Source organism: Coturnix japonica, chromosome 4, assembly GCF_001577835.2.
Source record: "Coturnix japonica isolate 7356 chromosome 4, Coturnix japonica 2.1, whole genome shotgun sequence".
Lineage (NCBI taxonomy): Eukaryota > Metazoa > Chordata > Aves > Galliformes > Phasianidae > Coturnix > Coturnix japonica.
In genome coordinates this window covers 52,644,686-52,658,018 of record NC_029519.1, presented here as the reverse complement: position 1 = coordinate 52,658,018, position 13,333 = coordinate 52,644,686, and the positions used below count along the sequence as shown (strand labels likewise).

The following is a 13,333-nucleotide window of genomic DNA, read 5'->3' as shown; positions in this document are numbered from 1 at the left end:
CATATTAATACCTTAAGTATGAAATACAATATCATGCACTTATGCTAAAGTAAAATCATGCTAAAATCAGGTTTCCAGGACTGTACACCTGTGATCACAGAAAAGCTGTATGCTCACTTGAGTTTGACTAGATAGAAGAAATTTGATCTTTTTTTTTCTTTTAACATAGAATTGTAGGAATCATATTCCTTGTACCAGTACCCACTGAAGTTGCAGTCAGTACACAACGTACACCATCAATGCACTCAGCACCAGGGAATAATCTATCTTTCACAATGTTTGGTTAGCCACTGAATTGTTATTAATGCTGGGAAGAACCGCAGAATCACAAGGTTGGAAGGGACCTACAAGATCATGTAGTCCAACTGTTCTCCCATTACCATAGCTACAGCAAACCACTAAACCATACCTCAGAGCTCCTTCTATGATTCTATGATTCTGGGAAGAGAAATCAAAATGAGCAGTAGATGAATACAGAGACTAGAAAGGTCCACATACAGATGGCAAACTGGTGATCTGGTAGACAGGCAGCAGCTCATGGGTCTTTCAACACCTGCAGATTCATGGGCATCTCTGAGAACATTACTTTCCTTCCTAGGCCTGGCTGCAGCAGCAGTGAAGTTCCTCCTTACTCGAAATGACACAGAACTAGGTCAATCTCACTCATTCAGACTAAAAATATTAGGAATTTGAACCCATGCCCTGTAAAGCAGCAAAGCTGTGTTTTAAGGGATGGTACCTCATCGCTGCTCCATCTGTTGGGGAATGAAGGACGTAGTCTTTTGATGCACACAATCTCCCGCATGTCCTCATAGGAGGGGTCACTGGGCACAAGGTCATGATATGGGAGCTGGTATTCTTCCACTATTCCTGAAAGAAACCAGCAGTGGCACATCATTGCAGAAGACATTTCCCACTCGCCCCTTGTTGACCACATAGTGCTGCCCTCTGCCGTGCACTACACTTTGTCCACTTTGTCTTACTCTCATTCTATTTTGGCCTTTCCTGCATGAGTTTCATGAATTCATTGCAATGAAGGAAGTGCTAGCTCATGGTATCAAGCTTATTTTATTAACCCTTGCCATTCCTATCTGGGATAGGGCAGTGGGACATGCACATCCAACACTCCATATCCATTTCTCATCCACTGCTCCCTCTAATCCCAGCCATTCCCTCTTCTGAACTGGATTTTCTCAGTTACAGCAACAATAGCACAAGCACAATTTGCTGAGAAAATACCTTTAATGTTTAACAATTAAATACACTTGTATGAAGAACTTCATTGCCCTGAAAGCTCATGTTACAGTCAAGCTCCAACATAATCATTAGCTACTTGCCAAGTGAGACAGTTTCCATCACTGTTGTCCAGTCTAGCAAGCTCCAATAAGTCATGATAAGAAAGAATTATTTCTCAGCAATGAGTTCCTATCAGAGCCAATTATGCAGCTAATGAACTCTGAATTAGGTTTACCTCATATCAGTGGATCTGGCATATATTAAATACCTTCTTTTTTGGGAAATGGCAAGGCATTCTTTCTGCACAGCAGTGATGACAATAACATTACAGACTGTACGCAACATCATTGCAATTTACTTTACCAGTGTACACACACAGGGATCATGTTGCTCACCAGTGTAATTCAGCTCCTCTCAGGTGAGCCCACAGCAAGCATTCAGCACACTGCGAGGCTTTAAAAATCAATAAAGCCTGGCGAAGGTAACACAGACCCAAGAGATGTGCTCTGCTCTTTACTTGCCACCAATCTGGTGTGTAACTGCTGCCAAGTCATTCCTCTGCATTTAACTCTCCTCAGTGGCAAAACAGAGGTAATAACAGCCATCATTTCTGTACTACATCGAACAATATGTGCAGAAAGCACACATGGCCTACGCAGACAAGAAGGGTTCTTCACCCTAAAGCTGCAGCTGGCTGCATTGCTTCATCATCACTCTCCTCATGCTTGAATGCCCAATACCAGAAGGAACTGAGGCAAAACTGGTACAACAAATGATGTAATAAGTGCCTCTTCCTCCTGCTCTTTCCTTTAAACTTGTCTTGTACATAGATTATTTATTTTAAATAGCATTGCTGCATCCTCCTGAATCGTTTATCTTTCTTCTTATATTTAACTCTGACAAGAAGAAAAATTCACTACATTCTTTCTTCTAAAATAGCTGAATGCCTCCAGTTCAGCAAAAATGTGTTGTCTTTTAGAAAAGCACCAAGATTAATGCTAAAATAGCTGAATGCCTCCAGTTCAGTAAAAATGTGTTGTCTTTAGAAAAAGCACCAAGATTAGTCCCAAACTCCTTCCGCAGTGCAAGCATCTGCTACCTTCAAACAAGCCACTAAAAAACAGTATAAATCTTTGCTGTTGCAATAGCATTGACGGATGCTTTAAAGTAAGTTTCAACTAGAAAAGATAAATTAAGAGAATTACATGCATGGTTTATCCACGTATTTATTATGTGAATAATAATAACAAGGGAAAGGGACGTAATGGAAGATTAGGGCTTATAATCAAAACATTGCATTCACTGACACAATTAAAAGCAAATTTCTAACTATCAAAAAGGTATGATTGTCATTTACCTCCTGACACACATCTTCTGGCTATCTCCCAGAGGATGAGTCCAAAGCTGTACATATCAGCCATGATGTATGACTGAAAGTGATTTCTGTTCAAGCTTTCATCCAGCACCTCGGGAGGCATATAGCGTTTTGTTCCTACGCGGGTGTTTGGAGGGATGTCTACCTCATTTGTATCACTAAAATAAAGAGAAGTAAAAAAAAAAAAAAAGGCATCAAACATGCAATAAAAGCAGATTGAAAAGAAAGCGACTGAGAAGGGAGAAGTAGTAAATTCAGACCACATCCACTCTCAAACAAGGTCAAAAGTAGTCCATAATCTTAATGGAACAATTCTTACAAAGAAAGCCTCTTAGTGTGAACACAACTCTTCCTAAAAGGCTGACTTGCCTGAGGCAGTATTAAGCATCCAAATGCAGAACCACAATGGAGATAAGACTCAACAGGGATGCTGTAACATTTTCGAAATTTCATTAGCATTAGACTGAACTCTAATGCTCGTGATAACAATCAAATCTTCATTAAATGCTATTTTCTTAACGTACTCCACCACATAATGCTTTAGTCTTAGTAATTATTGGAGGACACTAAATAGCTCCAGCATTATCATTTAGCTATAGCAAATCAGGTCTGCAATGAAGAAGAGTCTGTGTTTTGTGCATGCATTATGTTTGATCTCTCTCAGCCTCTACACATCACAGAGTACAAACACACAGATGGAAATGTGTAAAAAAATCTAATCAAAGGCGTCACATCTCACATACCGACCAGAAGAGACAATGTGTTTCTAACAGGAAGCAAACACCCAGTAAATGTGTGACTGGATTTTTATTTTTCATTATTACTTAAGATTCGACTGTAGCAAAATTAAAGTGTTCAAAAGTTTAGCATCATGCATACACTGAGGCTTCTTTAGAAAGGTCTGTTTCCCTTTCCTCACCTTCAAAACTTGAATCTTTTAAATGTGACGGATAAAATAAAAGCTCAGAGAATAATCATGCAACTGTAATTTTCTTTACCTACAAGTATGAAAATTACACATAAAAGCCAGACCTAAGATACAACCAGTCACCAACACAGCCATTAAATCATACATATGGTGGTTGCATTTGTGTCCTTTCCCCCCTTCCCCCAAGAACTGACATAAATCTAGTGACCTGCACTATCTCACCTGATTTTGAATAAAATGAGAAATGAAAAAAGCTTTACTAAACTCTTCAGTGCGACATATCCCTCTCAACCATTTTTTTTTTTCTGGTAAATGCTGTCTAAGGAAGGATTCTTTATGAAAACAAGCTATGCAAAGTAAATTCCATTCAGATAATGAGAGTTACATATTTCACCTTTCATAGAGACACTTGGTCCCTCCCAGTTCTCAGTTCAGACCTAAGCAGTATGCTGCCCTGTATCTGTCAGGTAAAGCATGCTTATAAATGTTGAATTTCTTCCCTGAAACTTTTACAGAGAACAGGGTATTTCCTTACTTATTGTTTTCCAGGCCCCTGCTCCCCAAAGTAAAATTGTTCCTTTCTCATCTCCTACAGAAATGTCAGCTTCATAAAGAAAAGGCCTCACCAAGAAAGCTGGCAGATAAGTCGCTAGTGAGAAGGGCACATTAAACCATCTTTTCTTACACTCTGAATTAATTTCAGTTCAGTTTCAGTTTCAGTTGAGATTTTTTTATACATACATACTTAAGGGAGTCCACAGTTTCAAAGCTGACCTCTGAAATGGAAAACTTCAGTCTACAGCCACATTTCTGTGCTTGGAAAAATCAGAGCATTCGTAACACACATCTCCATTGGGACCAGCACTGAGCTCAGGCTCCTTGTGAGCGGAGCAAGCAGCTGTCAGAGAGCAATGACTTCTTTATAAATCCCAGGAGCAAGCAAGTCTTACTGGTCTGCTCCTTCTAAGTTGTTTAAACACATAACCATTTTTAAAAATCAAATTTAAAAGCCATTTCAAAAATCAAATCTGTACTTTAGCAATTTGATTTGTTGGAAATGAAACAAAACACAGCCCAAATGGGGTGCTTTTCAATAAATCCCAATTAGCAACATGTGCAAATGATTAGCATTATTCTATATAATTTATGAATGAATTATTTAGTTATTAGACAAGCTGAAAGCTTCAGTGACAACTTTACTGATGCAAATTCAACCTGTCTGTGCCAAGTCCTTTTAGCACAGGGCAGTAATATGCAGGTTGATACTAAGCAGTCAGTGATGAAAACTGAATGCTTATACAAATGCAATGGATGTGCTCAATTACTGGGAAGCAACCATTTCTACACCTGGAGTATGTGTTTATGCAACATCCACACAGGCAGCTGTATCTCACATACAGGTGAGCACTGCATGAAGGTGATGCAGGTGCTTGCTCCCACATGCAGACTCATGCATACAACACAACCAGCATACGGCTCTTACCCAACCTTCCCTCAGCCTGCTTAGCTCTACTCACCTAATAAATTTAACAGCCAAGCCCAAATCTGCTATACAGCAGGTTCCGTTCTTTTTCACCAGGATGTTCTTACTTTTTAGATCACGGTGGGCAATAGCCGGTTTGCCTTGGGTGCTGAAGATCTCTGTATGTAGATGGCACAAGCCACTAACAGAGGTGTAAGCCAGTTTTAGCATGCCTTTTGTGTCCAGGGTGGTGGATTTTAGGTAATCATAAAGGGAGCCATTTTCATGATAGTCAGTGATGAGATAAAGTTGGGTCCAAGAGCCTGTGCCTTTAATGTCTGCCGCAATAAATCCTGAAAAAAGCAATAGCAGGTTAATGCTTCTCAAGGAGTTTCTGACTGCTTATGAGTCTGAACTGTCAGCCACATCCATATTTTTTTATTTTAATAACAATTTCTTTTATGTTTCTTATATGCAGCTATGCCTTACCTTTAGCTTTTTACATGTTTTCAGAAAGCTTAGATACTTGAACACAGGTGGCAGAACCAGATGTGTGATTTTTGAGCAATAGCCATTTCCCCATTATTTTTAACCTGCATACTAATCTTTCATGCTTTTTTCTTTTCAAAAGTGCAGGGTGACTAACTGCAGAGCACAGCAGGCAACAAAGCACATAAGAAAGGGCATCAGGCAATGATGAGTATAAAGCGATTAAACTTAAGAAAGCCATCGCTATTAAATGATGATCTTTAATTTCACTCACCGAGAATATTTTCATGCCTCATCAGGACAGTTTGGTAGATTTCTGTTTCTCTGAACCAGCTGGCCTCCTCCGTGGTAAAAAACACTTTGACAGCTACCTTTTCACCACGCCACTTTCCCATCCAGACTTCCCCATAGCGACCTTTTCCAATCTGTTTTACCATCTGAATCTGTTTTGCTATGGTCCTTTGAACCTGTAAAATGCCAAGACTCGCAGTGAGAACTCTCTCTGCAAAAATTTTCTGCATTCATCTCAATCCTTCGTCTTCTCTCTGAACAGCAGAATACGCAGCAGTTGCAAAACAGATTTCAACAAAACTTTGCCATATGGATGCTCCTCTTTTTGCCCCAAGGGATAGCACTAGTGAGGCCATTCCTGTCCCTGAGAAGAAGCCTTTCTATCTCATTTACAAAGGCTTACCTACTCAACACCTTTGAGACAGACTCAAGTTCAACACAATTACTGTGAGCAGCTTTTTATGACCTTCCTTGAAAATCCTATGACTAATAATTTCAAAATATTAATTAGCTATTAGGAACCTTGGCCAATACTTACCCAGTTAGGATTCAAATGCCTACATAAATTTTACTAGGAACCAACGTAGAAATGAAAGCAGAAGGTCAACGCATCTATTTAGCAACTTTGCAGAGGTACACATCACGTAACAATGAACTATGCATGGTAGATAGGCTGATTCTACATTTAACAAACATTTATGATGACAAAGAGTCTTGGACAAACGGAGACTGTCTGAACATGTCTGAAGGTCATGTACTTCTACAAGCTCAAAGAAGAAAACTTAAAGTAGATGCTGCAACACAACCCACTGGTGTTCATTGACCAGCCTCACCTTAGTGTAACAGGACATTAAGATTTCACCACAGCCAACAGTTTTTGGTTTTGTAGGATTTTACAAGATTTTGCAATTTTATTTTATTCTAGGGTGTTTCATCTGGTCCAGGCTATTGGTAAAATCTGGATAAGTGTCATCTTGAAGTCTCTAGGTTTTGCTTCCACCCATACAAAATTCCTGAGAAGCTTACTGCAACAAGTCTGCACAGTCTGAATCTCTATAAAATTGTAATCCAAAAAAATTCTGCAACCCTGGCTGACAAAAATGATCAAACTCTGGTTTTAAAATCAATTGCTTCCTTTGCTGTCCCTGGAATGACCATTGAAACTTTCAGTTTGGTAACACAAAGCAGGACTACCACAGTCCTCCTGAAGCATGAACTCATGTCCTAAGATGAATTGAAAAGGTATTAAATAAGTTTTATTGCCATTTGTTTTGTAAATAAATTACTGGTTTCATGTTAGACAATTTAAAAAAGAAAAATATAGAATGACATTTTTTGCAAAGCTATTTCAAAAGTTCCAGCTTTCTTCTGTTTCAATTTACACGCAATCCCATTTTTTCAGCCCTGCAATTTGTAATTAGGGTTCCAAGATGGTGGCTGCAATGCCATTCTTTTTTATTAACATCAGTGAAAAACAAAAACAGAGATCAGACTGAATTTTTAAAATTGATTTATTCTCCGTTATGCCCTTATGTAGTGATTGAACAATAGTTACATTACATTGGAATTTTTCTTTAGCATTTTGTAATGTCATTTTAGCATTGTTGCTTTCTAATCCGCCCATTTTAAAAATGCATCCTGAACAATAATGCTGTTATACCAAATAACTCAATTTGTGCAAATATATGTAATGGCATCATAAAGCACATGAAATTACAATACTTAATGATGAAAAGTTCCTTGTTATATTACATTAAGAAAATGAAAAACACATTTCTGTTATGGGTTTTCAGGCGGCAGAATACTATGTGATGGCCTTAACTTGGTTTGCTTTTGCTAGAACGAGTCAGATGATTACTGTGAATAATTTATATTATTTTAAGGAATTTAGCCCTTTCTTGAATCTGATTATGATTTTTAGAACAAAGCAGTTAATCAAAACTGTCCCACTGTTTCCTTTCTTTGACTGCAGTCGATCCAACTGCCAACTATTTATAACTTCTGTATTCTGCTTTTCTGATCTCCAGCTAAATGTCTCCATCTAATGCAGACTAAAATTCAGACAAGCAAACCTTTTGTAATTTCAGCATTTTGGACATAGGGGTTCATTCCTAAGGCTGGGGTGCAGTCTACTGAAAAATCAAAATACTTTGGAAGAGAAATAAGAGAAAACCATACACGGAAAGGCAGACAGGGAACTCTGAATTCTGAAAGCTGTTCACATGTAACACTGAAAAATTTCCCTCTCATTTATGTACTCAACATTTTACCTCCTTCCCTGGTTTTGAACGTGGATTCACTGGGGCATTAGCTTTGCATAAACACCTTGTGTCGGGCAGTGGGGTTCTGCATGGTCACACAGACTTGATTGTACCTCAACTTATTGGCTCAAAGCTTTTTAGTTACAATTTGCTGTACTTTTTCTTGGTTTAAAATTTGATTGACAGCATTTGACCTGCAGCAAACTTTTCTGTCAAACAGCGCAGGAAAAAAAAAAATGCTTGCTGAATGTCAAAATCTAGATAAAATCTTGGTTAATGCTCGTTTTTGATGTAATAGCTGTACTCGTTGGAATAAATTTTCTGCACAGGAGGAAGACAATACTGTTTATCATAAACTTACATTTTGAAATAAATGTGAGCGTTATGTTCCTGAAATAATAGCCTTGGATGTTTCATTCCTTGAATAAAAAAATAAAGCAGCTGAAAACAAATTATTCCACAATGTAGTCTAGAGCATTATTGCCAGGCACTTCCTATCTGTTTGTTTCAGGCATGGACCCAGAGGTACTAAGCTGTGTACTTCCAGCAAACATGTAGTGGTTGTAGCTGTAGTCTGGGAACATTTATTATTACGGGCAAGTTTCACTGTAGCTCTCATTTTTCTTCTCTTCCACAGAAAATGACGATTTAAAGGGAAAGTCAAGGAAAGATGCATATGTTTTCATAGGCAAAGAGAGAGCTAGGGACAGCAGTAAGACCAGAGATTTCACCTTCAACCAGCTGAGGCTCCCTGAGATGGAGAAAGGCATAAAGCATGAACTGTCATAACCAGGCGTTTTTCCAGCTTTCTTGTCCCAAGAGCATCCTTTGGATGAAGTATTGCACAGTGAACAGCTACGAGATAGACCAGGCCACCTGCTACCCTTGTGGGCTGCTAGGAACACATCCTCTCAGACAAAAAGGACCAAGTTCCTTGTGTTTGCTCTAATTGCAGTATTTCTTACAGAGCCATAGAAACAACTAGGTTGGAAAAGACCTTCAAAATCATCAAGCCCAAATTCTGCCACTATAATGAGTAGTTACAAGTGCAGAGCAAGACCTTGATGCGGAAGGCATACAAAAAGCAAACCAATAATATTAAGAATCCCTCACAGCGAAATAAATTGGAAACTAACATTATGAATGATCCTTGAAATTAACTATGATATATTCCTTTCCATGACAGAGCTTTCCTAAAGCCTAAATGTAAATGATGGAGTTTTTCCTCAACAAAAGAAAATGAGCCCATCCAACCTGGCTTTGAACACCTCCAGGGATGGAACATCCACAACCAAACTGTGTCCACTTTTAGCCAGCCACTCAACCTGTCACCTCATTTCAAGGAAATAAAGTTTCCCATTTATTTTTCTATTTTAGGTTTAGAAAACAAGACATGAGAGCAAAAATAAACAATAGACAGCACTTGGAAATTGGGCAACATCACCAGTAATAGGACCGCTACAAACTAATCAGTTTGGAAGAGACTAGGGACATATAATCTCTGAAGAAAGAAAACAAAATCTAATTCGTGCTGTTCTTTCAGTGCTAAAAAGCAACAATGGCCCTTGAGAACACAGACTGCTGAACAGAATTGTTTTGCTACAGAAAGTAAAGCATTGCCTTTTCGGCATGTGAGCTGAGGGGGTTCAGTCATCCTGCAGTCAGTTCAGAAATAATGGTAAAGCTCACTCCATCCCCATGCCTTTAACCTTTGAGATTACCTCAGTACAAGGTAAAATAATTCATTCTTGACTTCTGAATGCAAAGTGAAGTCTGCACATAAAAAGGTTCCGCACTCGATGAATTGCAATTTCTTTCACATAAAGCCTACGTGTCAGTGTTGGAAAAGCTATTGTGTGTTGCACATAAAAAGTGAGAAAATAAGACTGCAGGCTAAACGCTGTCATTTGCACTGGGGTAAATCCTGATAAATTTCTGTGGTCTCTGTTGGTCTCTATTTCCTTCGTGGTATTCTCAGTTAAGAGAGGAATTAAAAAGAAAACAAAAGAGAACAACTAAGATTTTTGGCTGAGTATACATGAGGAGAAAAAAAAAAAAAAAAAAGAAAAAAAAAAAGACAAAAAAACCTCACTTGATTCTAATGCAGGGGTTTGTCAGCTTAAATCCTTGTCAATTCTAGGAGAAAATAAATAATAATAATAAATAAAAGACAAACCTTAAAGACACTTAAAGACACAATGCCTCCTTTCAAACATTTAAAAGCAACACCATTTCTTGTGCACCGTTTTGTTTCTCCTTTTACTCATTTTTTCCTAGTGAATTGACATTCAGATAATGTTGTTTCCTTACCAGGAGAGGGAGCCCGGAACCGCTGCCTGAGCTCTGGGACTGCTCGATCAGATCCTTCAGGGACTCTCCAGGGGGAATGTAGGTCTCGTCCTGCTCCAGCCCGATGCTGTAGCGGGGCCTAGCTTCCTGCCGCTTATACCTGCCGTTTGTACACCAACGTTAGCTTCCAACGTAGTGAGCAGGGGTACAAAGAGTAAAGAATGTTATCCTCCACATCAGCCTCATATAGAGACAAATGGCTTCCTCGGCTTCTTAGACCAATATTTTCAGTTTTATTACTAACAAACCGTTTTCAGCATCAAACTTTTAAGTATAAAACTCAAAGACTGTGCCCCGCATGCTATGAGCTTGCAAAGCTAGGAGATGCTTTTCTTTCAGCACCTTAAAACACAGCCCAAATAAATATGTGCTTTTATTTTACCAACTGCAGTCTTTTAAAAGTAAAAGAAGGAACAGCTGTGGGACCCGGGAGTATTTAAAAAACGCAAAAAATGTTTTGAACGTATGTAGATTATGATAATACTCTAGATACACTTTCATTCCTGTATTTCCCTCTTTTTTAAGATCAGTTTCTCATCACTTAAACACACTAAGAAGCCTTAGGCTTTTGTTGTTTTTCTGTATAAACTTTGTCCTGTGACATTCTCAGCTTCACTAAAGAGCAATCTGTGCTTCAAACCAAAAGGCTTCTTATGATGCTGGGTGAAAGATAATACATGGGATTCATCACTGAGGTATGTCTGTGATTAACATGAACAAAATACACATTCTTTTCACATGATAAAATTACATCTTTTTCCTTTTTTCTTTTTTTCTTTCCCCATGAGGTTCATCTTAAATATTTCAAAATTTTGAGTCCACAAAAAGAAAAAAAGTTAGGAAGAATGCTAACGAGCTGATAAAGTGCTCCTTATTTACCTGAAGTAGCAGAATATGATGATAAGCACCAGAAGTATACTACAGACAGTCACCGAGATCAGCAGGGCCTTATGGTGAATGTTTCCTTCAGCAAAGTCTGGAGATAAAACAGAGCAGCAGGAGGAAAGTGAGAAAATTTGGAAAGGGAGATGGTACAAAGTCAGTGTGAAAAAATGCACACCGAACAAAAGGTTGATGAAGCTGTGGATGCCCCATCCCTGGAGGTGCAAATCCAGGCTAGATGGAGCTTTGGACTGTCCCTGCCCATAGCAGGGGGGTTGGAGATAGATGGTCTTTAAGGCCTCTTCCAATCCCAAATCATTCAGTGATTCTGACTCTGTGATTCTACTACAGCTCTGAACACGATGCCTATGGATTTCACTGGGGTTTTGTGCGCATCCTCATTGGGCCTCACCAGCAGGGCAGAACCAGCACCCACAGGAACCCAGGTGCTGATAAAGTACTTACTCTGTCAAAGCATGGATTTGCAAATCACTGTTTGACTCTGAATGAAATCAATTAGGAAAATCACACCAGGACTCGTTGCTTTGTATCTTAACCTATGTGATCAGTGAGGACATGAAAAGATCTTAAATCTGTATCTTAAATCGCTGGCATCTGATCGCAGTTAATGTAACAAATAAATAATTGTGTTTATCCTAGTAGGGAAAAAGAGTAGACCACCCAACCCCTGAGAAGGCAAACCACTAAAGGCTTTGTCGGCATATTTCCAGCACTGCAGAATAATCCACCCCTCTGATCCTGTTTAAACACTTAAGTGGGCATTTCTTTCCTCATTCATTCCATAGCAGCCCTGTGTGCCAGAAAATGCCATACTGAGGGGTAAATCCTTCCTTGAAGCAGTTATTCTGTAAAAGACTTTGAAGATGAACCATGTCAAATAACTTGAGGAAACACCACTGCATGAAAACTACTAAGACGTTTCAGTCAGTCTTCTTATGGAAGACTAACACTGTGCTTTAAAGGGCATCGTTAATCCCTAAATTTGTATTCTTGACTCAGGCAAGTGAAACTGACCTTCATCCATGCTTCCCTGCTGTAAACCAAAGATTGTCTGGCACTGCTTTTCCTTTAAACACCCCAGTCTCAAAATTACACATCAGCATGTACGAACACAAACTGTTCTCCTAAAGTTGCTATCTAGAGTACTGCAAATGAGGATAATAGTTCCTGAAGCTCTCCCAGCCATGCCACCTTGCATCTCTCACGCTAATGCCGAGCACATAATAAAATGCAAGAACTCTATCCTCATCGACTCATCCTGGAATAGTGCTACTACATTTCAGATTTACAAGGGTAATGAGACAAGGAGATTCCTAAGGGACTCTTGGCTTACTGTCAGGCTCTTTTAGTTTAAAGATCCAATTTCTCCCTCTGTTTTTGTGCCCAAACTATTCCTTCCCTTTCCTTTTTTTACTACAAACAGAGATTACCTCCCAGTGCACCTTTTGATCACGCTGGTCATGTTTTAACCTGCCATTACCTGCACCCGGAGCATTAACAATGTAAACATTCAAGCCACAGCCAATGCTTTTGAAAGGGGACACTGACTTGATGTCTATCAGGAAAACACCAGAGCCCGTCATTCCCACTGTAGTGGCAGATTTCTACCTGGCCTGGAGCTGAAATCAAGAGCCCACTGGGGGGACCCAGCCCTCTCCTGCGATGATGCAGGCTGCTGAGGAGGTCTGAAGGCTCTATTTCATGCTCCATGAGCAGCCTAGGTCTGCCAGCCACTTCTCTCTAAATTATTTGGTTTGTAACAGTTAAAGATGTTGCAGTGCATCAGCTGAGGAGAAGCTAAGTAGGGATCGGCACAGACCTGCGTAGCTCTAGTGTTGCACTACAAGAACTTGAGATGTGCCAATACTGTTTACATTGACTATGTGTATTTGATTATGTACATCTGGAAAAAGGATGTTAAAATGACAGATCTTAATTGTATTGTGATTATTTTAAAAGATTCAAACACTGTGCCCAATGATGCTAATGGGCTGCTCCCATTCAGACAGCAAAACAAACATGGCTGTATTTTCCCCAAG

General features: G+C 39.2%; 1 protein-coding gene across 4 annotated transcripts in view; it reads right to left on the bottom strand.

Moving 5' to 3' along the window:
• BMPR1B (bone morphogenetic protein receptor type 1B) overlaps positions 1 to 13,333 on the bottom strand; it is a 183,804-nt gene that overhangs the window by 4,239 nt on the left and 166,232 nt on the right. For all 4 annotated transcript variants that reach the window (XR_004306886.1, XM_032443976.1, XM_015862014.1 and 1 more), the window contains 6 exons: positions 11,271 to 11,367; positions 10,353 to 10,491; positions 5,765 to 5,957; positions 5,057 to 5,354; positions 2,594 to 2,769; positions 740 to 870 (listed from right to left, as the gene is read on the bottom strand). Coding sequence is in view for 3 of the 4 variants with exons in the window: in XM_032443976.1 (XP_032299867.1) it covers positions 740 to 870; positions 2,594 to 2,769; positions 5,057 to 5,354; positions 5,765 to 5,957; positions 10,353 to 10,491; positions 11,271 to 11,367 (1,034 nt within the window). In the remaining variant the exon portion in view is untranslated. The remainder of the gene's footprint in view (positions 1 to 739; positions 871 to 2,593; positions 2,770 to 5,056; positions 5,355 to 5,764; positions 5,958 to 10,352; positions 10,492 to 11,270; positions 11,368 to 13,333) is intronic.